Source organism: Dryobates pubescens, chromosome 3 (assembly GCF_014839835.1).
Source record: "Dryobates pubescens isolate bDryPub1 chromosome 3, bDryPub1.pri, whole genome shotgun sequence".
Classification (NCBI taxonomy): Eukaryota; Metazoa; Chordata; class Aves; order Piciformes; family Picidae; genus Dryobates; species Dryobates pubescens.
The window spans coordinates 45,926,495-45,948,915 of NC_071614.1; the positions used below are offsets into that span (position 1 = coordinate 45,926,495).

General features: G+C 45.9%; 1 protein-coding gene across 4 annotated transcripts in view; it reads right to left on the reverse strand.

Annotated features, from left to right (window-relative positions):
• The window catches only part of PAK5 (p21 (RAC1) activated kinase 5), a 186,562-nt gene that overhangs the window by 86,559 nt on the left and 77,582 nt on the right, over positions 1-22,421 (reverse strand). Inside the window, exon 1 of one of the 4 annotated variants that reach the window (XM_054180094.1) lies at positions 11,878-11,896. The exons of 1 other annotated variant lie outside the window; for it this stretch is intronic. In XM_054180094.1, the coding sequence (XP_054036069.1) occupies positions 11,878-11,881 (4 nt within the window). In that variant the 5' untranslated portion in view covers positions 11,882-11,896. Of the gene's footprint in view, positions 1-11,373; positions 11,491-11,861; positions 11,897-22,421 lie in introns of those variants that run through there. 2 more of the 4 variants (XM_054180097.1, XM_054180096.1) reach the window with 2 other exon arrangements.

A 22,421-nucleotide genomic window follows, 5' to 3' on the forward strand; every position in this document is an offset into this window, starting at 1 on the left:
AGAGCCCAGTAGCCTCCTGAGGTCTGAAATCTACAGAAGTGTTTGCAGAATTATTGCATTGAGATCAAAGCTTTACTGGGCAGAGGCACTGGGGTCAATAAAGGAAGGTAACGCACCAGGTGTCCCTAGCAAGGCAACAAAGCTCTACCACAGCTTCTGATCTTCAAACTGCACCAAATTAACTAAACCACTTCCAGATCTTCCAGCAGAGCCTCCAAGAAATGTGAACTTATGGAAAGGCTGAACTGTGGGAGCTGACAGACCTGGAAACACATCTGGCTTTGTGTCTCACCCCATAAGAACTTGTTTGGCCCTGTGAGTCTGGGGACACTCGCCTCACTCCTGCTGGAATTTTCCACCAGTGGATGCGGAGAAACAGGAAAAGAGGAAACAACTGCTGCACCAGTCTCAATATTGTGTATGAAACAGCATACATAATTAGAGCTCCCTGTATATGTAAAGTCAGCAACTTCTACTGTTACTTTGTGATTTTGGCAGGTCTCACTTTCCCACTTGGCATCCTTACTGGTAAAGGCTGAGGTAGCAGACTTGATCATTGAGCAATTGCTCTTTGTAAACATGAATATACATCATATAACTAATTTGGTATCTGCTGCACATTTAATCACCCCATGACTGTGTGAAGAATTTACCCAAAGTCCTGCACAGCCCTCAGCCCCTGCACTTTGACCTGCATTCCACCCGCCTATAGAGCCTGTTCAGCGTTCATGCTAGTGGCTTTTCTCACCCGTTCACACAATGTGCTTCCACGGCTGGGTTTTATTGGCAGAGCGCGCTCTGATCCTCCTCTGATGGGCTACCTTCTTATTTAGCCTACAGTTAACTCCTTTGGCTGCCCCCAACTCTAATTAGGTTTCTGCTTCCATTGTCAGCATTTTCCAGTAAATTTCCCCAGAAGGTATGCCATCCATCCCAAACTTCAGTTCAACACAGGTATTTTCAGTCCAGGCGCAACTGACTCTGCACATGATATCCTTAGGATTCCCCTCTCTCTGGAGCAGTACAGTACAAATGGTAATCGATACTCTACAACTCTTAAACAAAAAATTACTTTGAACTGTTAATTAACAAAAACAATCCTCATGATTCATAACCCCTCCTGCCTCCCCCCTCAATAAGGGACCCATTCCTCAGCCATTACCTTTACCACCACCAAAGACCTGCTACGTACTTGCAGATCTAGAGCCACAAGTTTTCACACGTATCTGACCTGAACCAAAGTCTTGCCTGAACTAAAGATGGAGTGCAGTTTTAAACCCCTCGTGGTTACCCATGACAATACACAGCTAATTCCTATTTCACACAGAATAACTGAGGTATGGCCTTTCCATGGCCTTGCTACGGATGGCAGCAAAGATTTACTAGCAAAGGGCAGCAGCAAAGTCTCCTACAATTTTATTACTATTACATAATATGCTATCACTCATTTACTGGCACACTGTGAAGCACTGTCATAAATACTTAAACTGCAATGACAAAGTGAGCTGTCAGTTGCTGCTGCATTTCTGGCTTGTGCCACTTGCTCTCTCAGGCGTGCAGTGCAGAAAACATTGCTGTGCAGAAACGAAAGGGCTCTGGGTGAACCAGCCTGGATGCACATACCTGATGTCCAGTAGAGCAAAAAGGACTTCAACTTGTTAGTAAAAGGCCTTTCTAAACTGGGGTCTCCTATGGTCATTATCAGCAAGCTTATCAGCAGCGAGGCTCCCCTCCCCGAACGCTTGCCTGGCTGCATTAGTTATTACATTTGATAGCTTTACAGCATTATTTGAAGCTTGCTATTTACCTAGCTACACAAGGCCCAGCAGCTTAGAGCCCGTTCCCTGCTTGGGCTGCAAATCTCTGCAACTACCTCCAAAATAGCCCAGATTTTATGGCCTGTTAAGCTTAATGATAAACCCTTGGATTTATGTTCTGGGCTAGCAAGCAATGCAAGATTAAGGGCTAAGCTTTGATTTATCTGAGGGCCAAGGAAGAATGTTATTTCTGTATTGCAATTTTCCCTCATCATTTGCCATGATGATTGCAATGCTTTACTATAACATCATGGCAATTCTTAGCATTATTTATATCAACATCAATACCACACTTGGTCTTTTCACAGTGCTGGCACTGGTACTTCCTCTCCCAGCAGGAAACCCACCAAAGTGGTTTTCAATTCTCTGCCCAGCCTGAGCAGTGGATCCTTCTACAGCTCACAGAATCAAAGAATGGTAGGGGTTAGAAGCCACTCTTGGGTATCACCTAGTCCAAATCCCCTGCTAAAGCTAGTGCAGCTGCAGCAGCTTGCATAGGAACATGCCCGTGCAGGTTTTGAAAGTCTCCAGAGCAGCCTCCACAACCTCTCTGGGCAGCCTGTTCCACTACTTTATCACCCTCAGGTCAGTTTTTTTCCTTATGTTTAGGTGGAACTTCCTGTGTTCCAGTTTGTGCCCACTGCCCCTTGTACTATCACCAGCAACCACTGAAAAGAGACTGGTCCCCTCCTCTTTGACACACGCCCTTTAGATATTGGCAAGATCCCTTCTCAGTCTTCTCTCCACCCTAGAGGTGCTTAAGAAATGTGTGGACATGGCACTTCGGGACATGGTGTAATCACCATGGTGATCTTAGGTTGTAAAAACCTCTATGACTCTAAATAGACCCAGGTCTCTCTTCTTGGCGGCATGGAAGGCAATGGTTTTCAAGATGCGAATATTGTTGGGAGGTAGGGGAAGGGTCTGAGAAGGAAGACTGTTCTATTTTGTGATGCTTTACATGCAACGCCTGCAGGGCCTGGAGTTGAAATAGATTCTGTTTCACGGTGCTTTAAATCCAGAACCATGAAAAAAAGCTGTCAGTACTGTGGAGAGACACTGCTTGGCATGGCTCAGTATCTGCTTTTATTATAAACTCTTGCTCTTTTAACTGTTTCTCTGAAAACTCCATGCCTCTGAAATAAGGGAATTGGGGGAAAAAAAAGAAATAAGAACACCAAAAAAACCCCTCCAATCTGCTTTCCAAATTGATTTTAAAAGGAAATAAGGCAAACCTACAGGTGTTACAGGTGAAAATCTTGAAAAGTAGTCCATAAGGATAACAGTTCAGGCAACTGGGAGTTTCACACTTGTCTGGCTTTAGCACACTCTTCATAAAGCCAGACTGCATATTTCAGAGCCAGACCCAAGGCTGATTGCTGGCTTCAGCAAGGTCAGGTGGGTGCATCATGGAGTGACAGGGCAAGAGACTGGAAAAATGTTAAAGCATACTATTGTATTATACACTTAATTATACCTTATAATAATCTTTGAGGAAAATATCTGTTTGGCTATGCTGTACGGGTATACTATTACTATTTAAGTAATCATGAGAAAGGACGGGAAAAGTAAACACTAAAGCACAGACTTTGAGTAGCTCACATTTGCAGAGGCAAACAGATGCCTAATATAATAAAAGAAACTTGTCAGGGAGATTTTGCATTATCCAATCTTTGTCTTGATTGACAGATTGAGAGCCTTTTACCAATTTTTTTTTAAAGTCTTCAAAAGACATTAGTTAGCAATTATCACCAATTTTCCCATAAAATACATCCAAAAAATACCTGCAGTTTCATTTCTAGCTAAATCAGGGCAGTTGACTCTTTCTTACACAGAATTGGAAACTGAAGAGAAATAGCAAGGTGCTGTTACATCAGTAAAATACCAAAGAAACAGGAAGAGAAATTATGCTAGAATAAAAACGGCAAAAGTTATGGAACAAACACAACCACAAATGCTTTAACGTGCAGCAGTATCAGGTCATTGCATAACAAAATAGTGTGGCTCAAGTCCTACCAGGTACTCAGGAAAAAGCCAAAATACCTTTTCAAGCAGTTTATAATAAATGCGAGCCACAGAGGTCCAGGCTTCTCACATTGCACTGTCCCAGAGGTCTGTGCCACTGTTGATATCCCGATTCAAATTGCACTGTCCATGAAGAAAGGAGCTCTGGCTTTACCTTGAGTATACTATAGCAAACCTTGGAAGGAAGCAGCCCTGCCAGTTGGTAGTACGTTCCACATTCCTCTGCCCAAAAAGAGGGGAAAAATCCAGGTGTCATTAGCCTGCTAAGACATTGTAAGTCACTTTTCAGCCACCAACACTCTGCATCAGCATTTGAATTATTTACTTCATGCCTTGTACTTCCCAATTACGTGAAAAAGCTCCACTTATTCTCCCAGGGAATCCCCAAAGTGATAAGAGCTGGTCCTCAAAGAGAATGGGTAAGTAAAGCATAGATGTGGGATGGATGTTGCCTTTTCAGTAATGTTGGTATTTTATCTCCAATACAATGAAAAACAAGGGACATGCTGGTGTCCCTAATAATAGCCTTGCCTCAGTAAAGCATTTTTCTTTCCAGGATCAGGACTCAGCTTTGACCTCCACCCAAGTGAAGGTTCCTTCGATCTCATTCCTAGGAATAAATCCTCTGTGGCATACAAGGCAGGCAGCTTTGCACGTGTATCCCCAGAGCAGTCCTTAAGGTATGCATTACACCATCTGTGTTAAGTTGAGCCCTATCATCTATACCCAGTTTTGGCATGAGAGCTATTGGCAGTAACTACTTTTATTCATTGCCAGCCCATCCCTGACTTCTAGTAGGATGGGGCTCTTTCCATCAAGCCACACAAATGCAATTACAGACATACACGGGCAGGGGGTTGTCCTCTGTCTGCTTTTCTACTTCTTATCCTTCATTTACTGTCCTAAAAATGTCAGAACAGAGAAGAAGAACTTCAAAAGTAAACACCACCTGCAACCATCATAGCAACATTAAGCTGCAATGGCAGCCAGGCCTCTCAACACACACTTACCAGCCTACATCCCTAGTGCTGGGAATATGCAATGTATTCCCTGTCTTTAGGCTACATCATTTCAAACCCCTGTATAAAACCCAGGAGGACCCAGTGTGTAGACTGCAGCTATCCTGGCACTAGAGTGTTTTCCAGTAGCACACTAAATGTTGTTTCCAACATAAAATCCTCAGTAATGCTGCTTGCTTCCCCAAACCCTGCCAGTACACCTCATGGCACAGATGGCGCCTCCCCACCAGCCACCCCACTAACAGCACTGTGCTCCATAAACAACTTCTGCATTAATGCTTCGGTCTCAGCTGCAGTTCAGCCACAGACATTTCTGCCTTTGCATTGTTCTTCCCCAGTGACACAAAGCATGAATAGGAAGAAGTTTTGCGATTTGGAAAAGCAATGTCCCAGTGTGTGCAACAGAGAGACGAAATTCATGTTCCATTAGTCTTTCCTGCATGCTTCAAATTCTGGGCTAAGAGGCACACAGCTTAGGGCACATTTGCTTTGTGCTCACTTTGCTCTCAGAAAAACCTTCCTACTTCTTCAGCCTAGAAAATCACCCTGCTATAAACCACAAATATCCTACAAAGCCTATGAGAAATGCAGCAAATCTGTTGCCTTTGAGATCTTTACACTTAAGGTAGAGATAGGTTTAATAGTTGCAAGCCCAGATTCCTGTGTCCAAGACAATTTTTGGTTGAAACAATAAACCATTTAAGCATTCTGACATTTTACTTATATTTCATGAAAAGTTCAAAAACTTGTTGAAGCATAACTCATTTCTGTCATTCAGAAGAGCCCTTCTGTGAGTAGCATGTAGAAGTATCTTTTAAATGTGTTTATGTGGCCTGAACAGCCCAAGGAGGTAATAATAATTGTCTTCATAATCCTACCAAAAGCCTCCAAGAACAGATCAAGCCTGTTCAGCCCAGGACCAGATAGCTCTGCACCTTCAGAGAGGGGGTGAAAAAAAACCACCAACAAAACAACAACTAAACACCTGAAAGTGCTTTTCAAAAGCAATTACCATAATCCCTCGTGTTACCTAGAGGGAAGCAGTGGCACACAGAAGTTAAATCACTACTTAGAGGTGGCTCAGTGAGCAGCACAGCACAGATTAAAGCCACAGTGCCTCCTGACTTCTAGCTCCAAGCTCAGCCTAGCACCTTAAATAGCTGCATTGCAAGTAATTAGCTCTGTCCCCTGTGCATGCATCTGACCCAGGAAATGGAAAAGCTGGAGTTTAACTTAATGATATGAAGAATTCTATGGAGAATCCCAGGAAAGAAATCTTCAGTTTTAACAACTATCACTCAACCAACCTGTACAAAGGCAGAGGGAAAGCTGCAGCACAGATTTTACTGCTGACAGTTTGAGAAGAGCAAATTACTCACATGCAGCAGAGCATGTAGCAATAAAAGGTTTATAGGGACTACTGCCAGAATAATTCTTGTGGCATTCATTTGTTGTAGTTTTTGTTTGTTGGCATTTGTCATCTCTCTGGTCACCAGAGATCACTCCCTCATTCCCATTCTACAGTACCTTAACAGCTAGGAAAGTAACAAAACTTTTGCTAACAAAAGAGATTAGTGACATGGCACATTTTTATTTACCTTGTTATTCTGCATTACCATGATATCTGACTTGTGGTTTTCCTCCACTGGAGGTGACCTACAGGTCTACATCATCTATTCCCTTGCCTCTAGCTGCCTATAGCAAAAATCTCTCTTACTCTTCCAGCTGCCTGCAAGCAAGGAACAATAAATCCAAAACACAGTTGGAAAAAGCAAAATCTCCAGTGCTATTTTTGGCATCCAAGTTCTTTGGCTTAACCTATTTTTTGAATAGCATCTTTGTTCAGCAAAATCAAAGCTCCCACCCCTGTGACACCAAAGCGGCACATCCTGCTGCAGGCAGAGGCATTCACTAGCAGCAAACTCTAATGGCAGAGCAGGCATGCAGAGCAAAGCCAAAATGGCCCAAAAGGAAAATGATGGGAGCTGGGATTTCACTTTTGCTCTCCATCACTGTGTGTCCCTGAGAAAGTCACACCACTCCGCTCCTGTGCACTTTTGCTACCCCAGCACATGGCATATGCACAAACAGGATGGGTGCACTGTATGCTAGAAGCTCTCCAGGGGAGAACCACATCTTACTGCACTTCTGCACATCGTCCAGTCCTACTAGGACCCTGACTTTGGTGGCTTGTGAGATATAAATATTAATTGGCATATACAGCTTGTGTTTTACCAAAAACTTTGCTTAGGTGAAAAGAAAGATCAGAAATATTAAACAGCAGCTGAGCCTGTAAAAGGAGGAGTGAAACTTAATTCAGATATTTTATTTTGTTGGTTTGAATTTAAAAGTTATTCAAGCTCTGTCTGCTCTGAAATGTCATTATCTTTGTACTACCACCAGGTGCACCTTCTAAAACCTATAGCATTCTTACACTGTTGCATAGTTGGAAGAGTTGCAAAATAGCCGACTTTGTCAGTTGTGGCTGGCTCTGCACAACACAGCACAAGCACACATTTCATGTCACTGCACAAGCAGGACAGGGATAATTCTTAAACCTTTCAAGGCACAAGACTTGGCCCAAAGACAAAATTTTGGGCCAGGGCTGCAAGATGGATGCTTCCAACTAGCATGGCTGACCCACACAAGAACCAAAAGCTTCAGAAGGTCTTAGAACTGATGCTCTAGCCCTGCTCTCAGAATTGTTTCTGTTCAGCAAAGGAGGAAAAAAAAAATTAAACAAAGGGCAAAACATTCATTTTAAGTAGAAAAAAAATGTGTTGTTGGTTGTGGGGACAGCCCTCCAAATCCAACACCAAGCCCTGCTGGATTTGATGAAAGGCAGGCTGAAACACCAGCACTAACAAAGTCCATTGTGAACCATGTGGTCTAATGGATTAAAGGCTTTAACTAGTTACCTAAACATTAACTATCATTATATTGAAATATGCTCTAAATGCTTGGAGTTTTTCCTTTAAATGGCCTCACAATTAACTGGGTTTTGGTGCAGAGCTGATGAAGTTTCTGAAGCTTTGCAGTTTTCAGCTCTCTTCCCTTGACAATGAAGCTCATGCAGTCATGCTCTGACACACCTCATCACTAGCTGAAGCTGAGATTAACAGAAGAAGCTGTCTCAAAAAGCTTTGTATCTGAAGGGAGCTACCCTATGAAGTGCCTACCAAGACCAACCTGTATCAGACTCTTGAGAAGCTACAATACACTATAGCAACTGAAGCTCAGTGGGGTGAGGCAACCATCTTTTGAGCAAACATATCTATAAAACACCTTTCATGCTTCAAATTGCTATTGAGAGTAGTAAGATTGTATGGAAATGTTTGGTAGTTAGAATCAGTGGGTTAATAAAATGGAGTATATAACTGGAAGATGGTGAAAAGCATATGACCTCCAGGTGTGAAGGATATCAGCCACGCAAAGCTTCCATAACAACACTTCTGGTTTCGCCTGGCTGCAGTCACTAACCACCCCACCAACAGCAGACCCAACATACAAAATCCACTGACATCAGTGAGAAGCAAAGCTCCAGACAGCTCCAGAAAGACCTCCAAAATGGCCAAACAGCACCACAAGTCAGAGATGCTAATGTCAGGAGCAGGATGTCCCAAGGAGGTATTTAGCAAGAGTGCTTTTGTTTGACGTTTGTGCATATGCCAGAAACTCTTCAGCTGCTGGTACCCACAAACACCTGTTACCAGTTTCAACACACACAATCCGTCAGACTTCTGTTTGCAGCTTTTACAAAGTAAACCGGTAAAACCAGAGTGAATTTATGTATTTGAACAAGCAGATGCCAAACACTTCACATTCTTAATTGCAACAGCTTCAAAGCAATAACTGAATTTAAGTGTCAAATGTGAGGATGATCAGAGAAGAGGAGATGCAAGTGCTCTTTTGCTCTGCTTTTTTCTCTTATTTTTAGCATACCTCCCCAAAACAGCACAGTACCTGCAACAGACCTGTGCCAGTGTCACTTCTCAGGCTTCAGTCACATGAGCCGGAATCCTTCTTGACCTCTGCTTCAAACTCAAGTTACGTGCCCCAGCCAATGTCAAAAAGAACAGTCTGGCTCCCCTATTTCAGTACCAAATCTGGACCCAGGGGTGATGCTGCCAAGGCAAAACTCGTAACAAGCACCAAGAAAAGCTTCTTCTTGGTTGACTGACAACAGAAATTGACAGTAGTGAGCAAGCTTTCTTTGCTATAAACTTGCTTGCTATACATTTCCATGTTAGAATCAGCCATCACAATGCTGAGATTTCACTGAAGCCAAATATTCACCTACTGAGTATTCGTGATGTCTGATGACTGATGAAGATGTCCAGAACAACAAAGTGCCACTGGGAAGCAAATAGGCATATCAAAGCAATAAAGGAATTTAATGTGCAATAGGATTTACTAGGTCTGGCTCTGCAGGGGAATTCACTGATAACTTGTAAGAGGTTCTCCACAACTGGACTGCCATGGTCTCCTCTCTGTGCCACCACTTTTCTTTGCAGAAATGACTGCTCTGAGCCCTTCTGTTAAGTACATTCCAAAAGATGCTACAGCTGAATGACACACACTCACAACCTGTTAGCTCTCATTTCCTTAAAATAAAAACTACAAAAGTAACAGCACTTGGAGCTTCTGCATGAAGCTATTAAAAAAATCTCCTGATGGAAATTAATCTCTGCTAGAAAGCACCATTTCACCTGGATTAAAACCATTAGTAAAAATGTTCAAACCACAAGAAAGTTTAGCTCCAGCAAACTCAACACGAGACTGAGTCTTTCCCTCAATTCAAACCATGTTTTCACTCAGTTTATCTCCAGTTAAAATATTTGATAGCACAAAAACGTAATTCCCTCATGAACAAAGGCCTTCCATCAACCTGAAGTGAGCAACATCCAAAACAAAACATGACTAAACCAGAGAAACAGCTAGCAGCTACCATGGGTAACTCCCAAAGCTTTACCCAGCACAGCAGCTTCAAAACCCGTGCCTAGCCCCATACTGCCCAGCTCCCTCCATCCCCACCTGCAACCTGGGAGAGCAGCTGTTCACCATGGAGCAATTATCACATTCCTAACTACCATGCAGCACAAATAGCAACACTTCAGCTGGAAGAAATGAGCAATGCAAAGGGCCATTTTGGGAACTTGAAACTGAAAAGCTTCCATGGCTTCTGCTCAGCTTTGCTGCCGGGGGTGCAGATGGCCAGGCAGTTCCACCAGGTAGTTCTGCAAGTGACACTAAATCTGCTCCTCACATCGGAAGCATCGTCTTCAGATGACAGTCTTAGTGATTCCCCAGTGCCTCCAGATGCATCCTCCATGCAACATAAGGTCTGTCCCCAACACCAGCTTTCATGCAGGACAAGGGAGCGTGACTTTTTCAGTCCTAAGCAGTGTCATTTGAAGTTTCACGGTACAATAAAAGAAGTAAATTAGGAGCAATGATTACCTAAGTGCAGCAAGGACCACACAGACCGATCTCAAAACAGGAACCAATTCACTTCCTTCATTTTGAAAAGCTAAAGCATATAAAAACTGATTCTACAATGAAGGGAAAGGCTTCCAGCAGGGTGGTCTCACTGTCAGCCCCTGTCAAGTCGGTGGAAATTTGTTCCTTAATGGTAATGACAGTCCATTTGTTCTAACACTGAATATTTGGGAGGGGGAAAAATTTCCATTGTTTCTTTCCGTTGACAGAGGGTCGGTGTGTAACAAAGAGGATGAACGGCAGCCTGCGTGCTGCTGGAGGGTTGGGAAACAATTCTCAAGGTCTGATCGATAATCAGAATAAAGCAGCTCTCCTCCGGTCTGAGGCGGGAGCGTCACTCGAGCATGGCAGTCACTATGCGGCTCGTTTTCTTCAGCTGCGCTAATCGGTGGCTAATGAATCCAGAAAGGAGAACGGAGTCGACTGCAGGCATTTCTAACCCTCTACATGCAAAAAACCGGGCGAGCAGAGGTAGACAGGCGCACGAGCATCGCCAGGAGCAGCTGGACAGCTCTGGGCACCTGCTGTCTGCGTGAAACCCAAAGGAACACGATAGCCACCCAAAGTTGGAAGCAACTTCTGGAAACACCTCGACAAAAATCAGAATGCCTTTCAAAGCAATCAAAATCCCCACACTGTTGTGAGAACCCCGGCAAGGTATTTACTGCAAAACCCCTTACGCCGACCCTCAAGAAGACCTCTCGGAGCGGAGCCCGGGAGCCCTCGGCTCTCCCTGCGCCAGCCGCCTTCAGCAGCCCCCGCGGCTCTGCCCGCTCCACACCGGTAGGGATGGCGATGCTCGCGCCGTGCCTTTGTCTCCCGGCCGCCGCCGGCCCGCTCCGGCCCCGCTGAGCCGGGCACTGACTGCCAGGATGGGCAGCACCAGGGAGCGCCGCGTCCCCCCACCCGCAAGGTCGAGCCTATGCCCGCGGTCCCCGTATCGCTCTGCCCGGGAGGCAGCCATCACCCCGTGCCCTGCACAGGTCCCCGCGCTCCTGCTCCGCCGCCTCTACCTCGGCTGCCGCCGTCACACCGCCCTCAGCGCCATGTTCCCGCACCGGCTACATCCGGGCCCGGCCGCCACTCGGCACCGCTTGGGCTCCGCTCCGGCCCGCAGGTGCCGCCGCCCGCCCCCCGCGCTCCGAGCCCAGGCGGGGTCCGGCTCCACCCCCACAGCACCGCGCCGCCCCGCGCCTGGCTCTGGGCACGGAGCCGGCAGTGAGGGGCCGCGGGGCGGGCTTACACCGAGAGCAGAGGGCCAACACCTGCCCTCAGCCTCTGTCCTGCGGCTTTGTCTAGTTGTCACGCGCCCATTCACACGTCTCCCAAACCGCGCTGCCACCAGTGCCTGCGCCAGGCAAGGCACACACCCACCGGTGCCTGCACCAGCCAGTGCATCCACCCACCCGAGCACGAACGTATTTGTGCACCCACTCGTGCACTCACACACCCACATAGCCTCCACCCATGAATGCACCATCCCATGCATGCATGCACTCACCAAACAATGCACCTACCCATGAATGCACTAGTTTGTGCAATCCCCAATGCACTCAGACGCCCACATATGCCCCACCCATGAATGCACCAGCCTGGGCACCCACCCATGTATGCATCAACTAATGCACCCACCCACTCAGGTATGTGTCAGCCAATGCATCTAAGCACCCATCCATGCGTGCACCACCTTGTGCATCCACCCACCCACCCACCCATGCATGCACCAACCAATCCCTCCATTCATGCACCAACCCATGCACTCATACACCCACATATAACCCAGCCATGCAATGCACCAAACCATACTTCCTTATATCCAGCCACTCAAACTCCCAATTTATCAATCCACCTGCTCTTGCACCACTCCACACTCCCATCCACCCCCGCCCCAACTGAATAACCATCCACCCAGCCATCCAGCCATCAACCCACCCACTCATGCATCCACATGCCCATACGTCCACATGCCCATACATCCCCCTACCCACTTCTTTCTGCACTTGGACGTCAATCATTATCTCAATCTCTCTGTATACATATATATTATACAAAAAAATGAGCCATTGTGTTTTCTTACCCATAATCTCTCCCCAGGCACTGCCCAGGTGCTAGGGACAAATCTTGTTAAGGCAAGTAAAGGAAGCACAACCTGCATCCTATGTAATTTAGGTGTCTTACACCAGCAAGTTGTGCCGGCCTCAGAAAGCTTCTCTATCCTGTGTCATACTCCGCAAGAAAGACTAAGGTTGCCTTTTATAAAGCACTCCTTCCACATGCTAAATCAGGAAGGAAATGGTGGTATGTGCTCACAGATGACTGCAAAGTGCTTCCTGTAGGTACCTGCAGCAAATCCTCCAGAAGAAAAGACCTGAAACCAGCTTGAGTGATACAGCCCTGCATGGGAGAGGAGTCACCTCATACTTCATGACATTGAGTTAAACTTCATTTCTAGTTTCTTTTTTTGCTGGCTGCCATGCTGGGATAGGCAGGCGGAAGTGCAAAGGATGAGGCTCTCAAGGCACTCAGCCACTCACCTGAGGCCTACTTGGTGCCATGGTTTAGTTGATTATATGGTGTTGGGTGATAGGTTGGGCTTGATGATCTCGAAGGTCTTTTCCAACCTGGTCTATTCTATTCTATTCTATTCTATTCTATTCTATTCTATTCTATTCTATTCTATTCTATTCTATTCTATTCTATTCTATTCTATTCTATTCTATTCTGTTCTGTTCTAAAGAGATTTGCATATACTGGGCAACCAACTGGTACCAACTCAGGTTGGGAGGTGCTGTGATTGAAAGCAGTCCTGCAGAGAAGAGCTTGAGGATACTGGTGCATGAGCCCACAATATGCACTCACAGCTCAGAAGGCAAACCATGTCCTGGGCTGCATCAAAAGCAGTGAGGTGATTCTGCCCCTCTGTTCCACTCTGGTGATACCTCGCCTGGAGTACTGAGTCCAGCTCTGGAGTCTTCAACATAAGGAAGACATGGACCTGTTGGAACCAGTCCAGAGAGGACCAGAAAAATGATCAGAGGGCTGAGGCATCTCTCCTATGAGAACAGGCTGAGAGAACTTGGATTGTTCTGCCTGGAGAAGACTTTGGAGAGACCTTATTGCAGCCTTTCAGTACTTAAGAGACCTATAAAGAAGATGAGGACAGACATTTTAGCAGGGGCTGTTGGGCAAGGGTTGATGGGTTTAAACTAAAAGACAGGAAACTTAGACTAGATAGAAGGAAAACAGTTGTTTACAATGAGGATGTTGAAACAATGACACAGGTTTCCCAGATAGGTGATAGAAGTCCCATCCCTGGAAATATTCAAGATCAGTATGGATGGGGCTGAAGATGTCCCTGCTCACTGCAGCAGGATTGGACTAGATGACCTTTAAAGGTCCCTTCCAACCCAAACCATGCTGATTGTATGAAAAACTTTACATTAGCAATGACAACAAAAGCAATGTGCCCTTCGATTACCCAACATGTTTTCTTCTACCCTATTTTCTTTAATTTCTCCTCAGTCACTGCTCAGCCTAACACTGCAAAATGAGCTCCCTTTGGTCAGTGTTTGCTGAGAGAGCAAAGTGCTTGCTCCAGCCTCAGAACCTGGCCACAGAAGCAGTGGGCAGCACCAGCATTTGCTGGGAAGCAGCAAGGCCACGGACAAATGCAGTCAAAAATATGGCATAAAGCTATTCAGAAGCCCTAGAGCATAATTTTGACCCCTTAGCTGTGCAATTCAGACAGAGGCTGATGGGTCCACCCTGAGTGGGTGCCACTGTTGAAGTCGCTCTGTTGCTCCCAGTTTTCATCAGTTTGCAATGGGTTTTGTAGCCAGAAGTATCATTAGAAACCAGTAGCCACTGAAGGATATTCAGGCTTCTGGAAAAAAAAGTCTGAACAACTCCCCCCAAAAACACCCAAGCCAGTAGATTAGACCTCATCACAGAACTGAAGCCTTTCCCTGGTGCATCAGACTAGAAATAACATGGGATGAAACAGTGAAGGTTTCCCTGCTCTGAGTCAGGATGAATGATGCGTGTCTGCAATGCAAGGTGTTGTGTGTCACAGCTTGGCATGGTACATATGGGTTCTGGCAGGGGAAAGAAAAGAAATCAAGACTTTGCTGCTTTGTCTTCAGTCTCAAGTATGATTTGGAGAAAATTGTCTCTGTGAATGGGCTGATGTCTGCCAAACTGCAGCTTTGGGAGAGAGGCACTGCACCACTGTAAGAGCATTGAGTGAGTGAGGGAGCAAGTGGCCCTGCATCACACATGGTGCTGTGAGGAAGGGGTGGCAGAGAGATTCTGTAATGTGAGTCTGCTAGGATTTCCACTGAAGGGAGGTGGACACATCAGTTTCCATTGGAAAATCCTATCCTGTGTGTCTCCAGAGAGCTCTCTGGAGGCTCTGTTATGATGGTTGAAGCCAACAAGAAACCAGATATCTAACTTGGACCTTAGTTTCTCCAATAAAGTCAAATGAACTACCTGAAGGATGAACTTTACTGGAAAATAGATGTATATCTGCATATGCATATCCCAAAGCCTTTCAGAAGAGGTTCATTTTGCTTTAGGCTTATTCTTCCACACAATGGTCTGAATCAGAAATCTGGCCCCTTGACTCATTGCAGTTGTGGTCAGTGAGAACTGATGCAAATCAAAGTGGGATAAAAATGCAAAATGTTCCTTTCCCAAAAAATAATTAGAGCTTGGGATTAATAATTTTGTAAATTTATCTGCATTATTTGTTAAATATCCAATGATTTAAAATGAAAACTGAACTGATGGCACTGAACATCATGGCCTATGTTTCACTGTATAAATAACCCCCTAGAAATTTTAGATGAAGTCAAGTTGCTGAAGTATTTGCTGAACCATCTGGATCAGGAGGTTCTTGAGACTGTTACATCTGTTTCTCCTTGGGATGCACAGAAAGACCTTCCCTTCCATTCACTCTAAACCACTGGGGATTGAAACCAAAGAGGGAACAGGTGATTACACTTACCCCTGGATGAGTCTTTCTAAGCATTCAGTGATCAGAAATAGCTCAGACCGCTGTCAAGTGAAAGTATTCCCCATGTTCAAAATGTCCACTCCAAATGCAGAGTAGGTTTTGCTGACTGTACTTTTCCTCTCACCCTACCTGTCCACATTATTTAAGATTCTTGTATGATTTAAATCAGAGTACAGTAACTAATGTATATTTCTTGCTCTGCTTTGCAGTGCACCCTGATGCAAATTAACATTAAAATTAGTCATGTCATAGAGGCGTCAGCCATCAGTTCAGAACATAAAATGAAAAATGCTAAGCAACTTTAGACTTTACATGCAGATTCTTAGATCAATATGGTGATAGGGATCAGGCCCAGCCAGCATGGGTTTAGGAAGGGCAGGTCCTGCCTGACCAACCTGATCTCCTTCTATGATCAGATGACCCGCCTGGTGGATGTGGGGCAGGCTGTGGATGTAGTCTACCTGGACCTCAGCAAGGCCTTTGACACCATCCCCCACAGCAAACTCCTGGCCAAGCTGTCAGCCCATGGCTTGGATGGGAGCACACTGCGATGGGTTAGGAAGTGGCTGGAGGGCCGAGCCCAGAGAGTGGTGGTGAATGGTGCCACATCCAGCTGGCAGCCAGGCACCAGTGGTGTGCCCCAAGGATCAGTGCTGGGCCCCATGCTCTTTAACATCTTTATTGATGATCTGGACGAGGACATTGAGTCCATCATCAGTAAATTTGCTGACAACACCAAGCTGGGGGCAGGAGTTGATCTGCTGGAGGGTAGAGAGGCTCTGCAGAGGGACCTCAACAGGCTGGACAGATGGGCAGAGTCCAAGGGCATGAGATTGAACACATCCAAGTGCCGGGTTCTGCACATTGGCCACAACAACCCCATGCAGAGCTACAGGCTGGGGTCACAGTGGCTGGAGAGCAGCCAGGCAGAGAGGGACCTGGGGGTGCTGGTTGACGGTATGCTGAACATGAGCCTGCAGTGTGCCCAGGCAGCTAAGAGGGCCAATGGCATCCTGGCCTGCATCAGGAACAGTGTGGCCAGCAGGAGCAGGGAGGTCATTCTGCCCCTGTACACTGCACTGGTTAGGCCCCACCTCGAGTACTGTGTCCAGTTCTGGGCCCCTCAGTTTAGGAAGGAGGTTGACTTGCTGGAACGAGTCCAGAGAAGAGCAACAAAGTTGGTGAGGGGTTTGGAACATAAGCCCTACGAGGAGAGGCTGAGGGAGCTGGGGTTGCTTAGCCTGGAGAAGAGGAGACTCAGGGGTGACCTTATTACTCTCTACAACTACCTGAAGGGAGGTTGTAGACAGACGGATGTTGGTCTCTTCTCCCAGGCAGCCAGTACCAGGACAAGAGGACACAGTCTCAGGCTGCGCCAGGGGAGGTTCAGGCTAGATGTTAGGAAAAAGTTCTATACAGAAAGAGTGATTGCACATTGGAATGGGCTGCCTGGGGAGGTGGTGGAGTCGCCATCACTGGAGGTTTTCAGGAGAAGACTTGATGGGGTGCTTGGTGCCGTGGGTTAGTTGTTTGGGTGTGTTGGATTGGTTGATGGGTCTCCTCTTCTCCAGGCTAAGCAACCCCAGCTCCCTCAGCCTCTCCTCGTAGGGCTTATGTTCCAAACCCCTCACCAACTTTGTTGCTGTAAGTCACAGGACACTCACAGCCACAATATGTCAGTGCAGCTGAACTTGTGATCTTTTTCACTAACTGTTGGAGAAGAAGATGAAGTATTGCTGGAATAATTTAAAAGATGGTTCTGCATTCCCTAAACACTGTAGACAGATGTCCTGTCCAGCTATTTGTCTTACTGGTCAGCAGCTTTTTTAAGGGCTGCGAGTAGTTGCATGGGGAGGACAGCCAAAGGATAGCTGGGGGATTGGGCCTGTGCCACCCCAAGCACCACTGTGCTCACCTCCAGCCCCTGGACTCTTTCCAAAATGCTGTTTAAGAGCCACATCTCTGGCACCAGAGCAGTTACTATCATAGTTCCACCTCAAATCTCCTCTAAACCTAAGACGTCTTTGTTTTCCTTATTAGTAAAAACACGAGCACAAAAGCATTCATATTGAATTTACAGCAAATGTAGAAAACTGCACTCCACTGAGGGCTGGATGTGAACCATCAGCCTGTACAGGCATTTGCATGTCCACCATCCACTGTCCCAGTGTACCTGTAATCTACATTGCTTCTTAGACCTCTTCACTGCAGGGACTTTGGGACTGCTCTCTGCCAAGTGCATCGGTACAACCCCAAGGCCCTCTCTCCATTTGCCAGGGTGACAGTAGCTTCCATTTCCATGCTGCCCAATGCTCATCTGGCATTTCTAGATTCTGGGCTGTAGTTATGTGTGTCTGCCACAGGAAGATTTCTGCCCTTTCTGGAAGCATACCATGGGATGAAGGCTCAAAGGCATGACCTTCTTCACACTCAGATCAGACATTACATGACAGACAGAGAGCTTATATTAAACCTCATAATGGTAGTTTTAAAGTTCTTGTATATTTCTGAGGCATGATATCTGGGATGCCTGGTTTTGCTACTGCAAGTATCCTTATTGGTCAACCAGCAAAAGGTACATAAAGATCTATAACTATATTTCTATATTTCTTGTGGATCTACACAGATTCATCCTCATACACCTATGACTCTTCAACTCATATTTCTAAAAGCAGTAATAGGCACTAACCTTACAACACAGATGTGGCGGGTTAGAGGCAGACCCCCTCCCCACATGAACCATCCTCTGCTACCAACAATGTGCTGAGTTGAGGCAGCCCCCTCCCCCCCCACTCCTGGGCAGGAATAAACACTCAGGACAAACAGATTGCAAAAGTGATGAAAGTTTAAATAGAAAGCAGTGAATGTTTACAGACAAGCAAAAGCACAGTGACAAAGGAAGATCCCAAAACAAACCCAAAGACATCCCATTCCCACCTGAGGGTACACCCAAGACCCCCAGGGCTCCTTCTTCCCCCTCCCTCTGCTGGGCTAGTCTCAGCTGGCCAGGCCTGAGACTGCCCATCCCCCTGTGGCCTTGGGCCTAGCCAGGCCCAAAGCCAGCAGACATCTCCCCCAGTTACCGGCTGACGGAGGAGGAAGAAAAGAGACGGTGCTAGACCCCGCACTGGATCTTATAGTGGTGCAAAGAATTATGGTAGGAAATACACACAATTTCCTGTGTCCATCCCTCTGGGCTGGACTTCTGGGCACAGGAAGTGGGGCACCCAGCTCAAACTGTCAACAGAGAACAAGATACCCTGCAGATTTCATGCTCCCAGGATAGTCGTTGTAGGACACCACTGCTCCAACTCCAGGGATAACTCTGAGATGTGCAGGAGCTTTGGCCCTGCAGCATGCCCTGAGCTTGGTGCTGTCCTGCCCAATATGATGGCAGTGCTGGGTCTATATAAAGCTCCGATCCCTGTTACCACCCACTGGGGCTCAAAGCCCACACGTACCAGCATTTGCATACAGGAGCTGTTCTGTGTCTTACCAGTGAGTGCTGGACAGATAACTGTTCCAGGGACTTCATGGCCTCTATGATGAAGCTACAGGGACCCAAGAACACATTCATTTGCTCCCTTTCTTCCCCCAGCATTTTGCAAAAGTAGTATTACACCTTTGTGTCACATTGCCCTACAAATCTGCTTCCAAAAGACTGCCTTGTTTCTTCAAAATGCATTTCCAGTACTTAGCAAGATCTCTCAGAGCCCTTAACTTTGCAGCTGGCAAAGTTTACAACATGTTTACAATACCCTGCATAATTTGGCTATGAGATAATGTATAATATAGTTCTTCACTGGTGCACAGTGGGAGAAGAACAAGTGGGGGGAAAAAAAAAGGTGATGCAAAGCCAAGAAAAACAGATGGTAGCAAGCTCTGCAAGGGGCAAGAATGAATAAATAACTGCAGATTTTCTTATTCTGTCGGAAAATATATTGTCAAATCAATAACACAGATTTTAGGAAATGCAAACTAGATCAAATGTGCATTTTTTCAGGATTAAACAATGGCACTTCATCAGGACTGGCAGTCTGTACTGCATATGTCTGCCTAAATGAAACAGAGAGAAGTAGAAATACCATTGCTTCTTGTTTGACCTCAAGGTTACATTTCACCCTTCCTGGAAAAGTTCTGCTACAGATAATGAGCCAAATCTTTCAGGTGTCAGTCAGAGTGCCCCAGCAGTTACCATACCAGTTAGCAGCATTCTGTCTTTGACAATCTGAGTCAGGGCTGTGATTCTTAGAGAGCAGAACTTCTCAGTTTTTATGGGAATTTTCCTGTGCCTGCCATTAGAGCCACAGGAAGCTACTTAATACATCTGTGCATGCTTCTAAAATGATTAATCAATACACTTTTCCTTTTTTGACCATATTGGGCCAAGCTACAGGGGCAAAAAGAGATACTTAAAAATAGCCAAGTATACAAACACTCTTCCTTTCTTCCAGCAAAAGATTTATTCACCTCTTTTTAAGTCATCCAGAGGAAGTTAAGCAACATATGGGATGCATGAATGTTGCTCACTGCAAATCTGTCAATCCATTCTAGCGAGGCTGTGCATCAGCCCCAGCTCTGCTGCAAGCACAGCCTTCCTGTGCAGGGGCTGCCAGCTGGCCCAGGCTCAGCTATTCACCCTGAGACAAACTGGCTCCCACTGCACCGAGCCACAGCCCTGCCAGTGGAGAGCTGTGAGGCATCACGCCTCGTGCGCTCTCGCTCTGCAGCCACAGTGCAAGAACCAGCTCTGCAGCACTGCTGATGCTGTGTCACCTGCCAAGAGTAGTGGGTTAGAGAGCATAAGGCATCGCAGGCTGGAAAGAGCTACAGCCTCTGATGCAAGCAACCTCTTGACACAGTGCCTGTGGAAGAGGGCTGCATGCTCAAGCCTTGCGCATTTGGTCCACTGGACTGTGTTCAGGGATGGTGGATTTGGAGACTAACACAGACCAGACCCTGTGATTGAGGAGATCCTCTGGTGAAGCCACCTGTGGAGTTGCATCTGCTTCAGCCCTCCACTCTCCAAATGGAGAATGAGCAATGATTGGATCTGGAGCCCTGGAGCACCAGCACACAACCAACTTGGAAAATATCAGTTCTTCCACTCACACACCTGATGAGAAGGCTCCATTTTAATTTCTGTTTCAGAAGATCTGGACACACAGGACTGGCTGATGGTAAAACTTAACTGCCTTTTCCCAGCATGTCAATAAATCAAAGTGGTTGGGGCATTTCTGGGAAGTCAGAAGCCAGCAGAGGCAATGGGAAGGAAGAATCACCTCTTAACTTACTGCTTTTCCAGAGGCAGCAAATGCTTGGTTATCATGCCCACAACACTGATGATACTATTTTCATCCAAGCTCAAATTTCTATTTTGCCCATGCAAATTTTCAGGGCAAGGTCGCTGTGACTGCCTTAGTTTTTATCATTCTGATGAAAGCAGAACCTGATGCTTGTTCTCAAAACTACATACTCCTGACACTGATCACTTTTGCAATGTAAAGGGAACTCTCTTTCTAAAAATCAGTCCTTCTGATGAAGCAACGTGTCTGCAGGTGAGCCTCCCAGCTGCAGAAGCCCTTGCTCCCTACTCAGCAGGTACAAAGTACTCCTCCCTCTAACAACAACTCTAAAGGAAAACCAGACCCCAGAGATGGTCAGGGGAGTGACCCAGAATCGTGTATGACCAAGTCAGGTTTGTACATCTGGGGGTGCTGCCATTAAGTCAGCAGAGTCAGAATTGGCTCCTTTTGAAACTGGACAGGTTTTGAAGGTACATGAGCTGTCAGAAGAGGCAATAGCTGGGAATGCCTCCAGCTCCAGCCCCAGGCTGAAAACTGAAGTACTTCCTTTTGTTAGAGTATATGGCCAAATCCTGAGTCCTACACCTGTTTTATTGCCAAGAGTGACTATTAGTTTGGCACTCTATGCAGCAAAGAAGCCAGCAGGCGGTTTATCCCACAGCCATTTTGGTGTGTCCTGCATTTCCTGGGCACTATCATGTCCCTGGATTAGCCCAACTCTTCATCTTCTTTGCTCTCTTCATCTGAAAGAACGTATTTCTGTACCTGACCCTTGTTCTGCAGGCCACAAAAGACTGCATTAACAGTACTTCTACAAAGCATTTTTTTTTAATTACAAACAATTCTTTGCATCAAATTCTAAGTAAGCTGATATTGTAATGCAATTGCAGTCACCTTGGTAGAATATTTTTCCATAGCTCCTTTATGAGTATCAGCACCTAGCCAATATTCTCTCTCTCATACATAAGCCTCCGAAATTATAGTGATCAAAGTAACCTGCATTTATATACTGATGTGCTCCTGCATTCAGAAGATTTGCCAAGTGCTAAATATAAGGTTTCTTGCTGTAGTCAAAATCAAATTCAAATTCCAGCTGCTAATATGCAGCAAAGATTTAGCAATACAAAGCCATGTTTGTAGAATCAGACACCAAAGATGATTAAATTAAACTGAAAGGGGAATTCGTACACGCTTGAAATTAGTTTGCTGAAGATACCAGCATTCATTTCCTTCCTCTGACAGATGGAGCCACCCCATGACCTTTAGCAATCAGAGCAAACAGGATCATGGCTTTGCCAAAACTCCTTCCCCAGCAGCACACTGACTTAAAAATCAGCTTCAGCCTGTGCTGACCAGGGTGGGAGGACTACAGGATGCTCAAACCAGTGCAGCAGGTTCAGAGATAGCCCTGAACACAGGCTTTGATCCACCTCTTCCCACTCTGGGACATGCTCTGCAGCAGACCAGGCATTCAAGTGGGACCTGATGAACACGACTCAGGTTTATCTTGGTAGTCTGTTTTCTAAGCAAAGGATTGCCCACTCCCTGAGCAGAGAAACTGATGATCAAGATGGAAAAAACAGGTCATCAGTGTGCACTGATGATATCTCCAGAGCAGGCAGAAGCAAGAAGATATTGTAGGAATGGACAGACAGTTACTTCCTTGGCATTGCTAATTTGGGTCTTTCAAAGCAGCACTAAAATTCCCAGTGTAAAAAAATATCCTCACTACAACTGT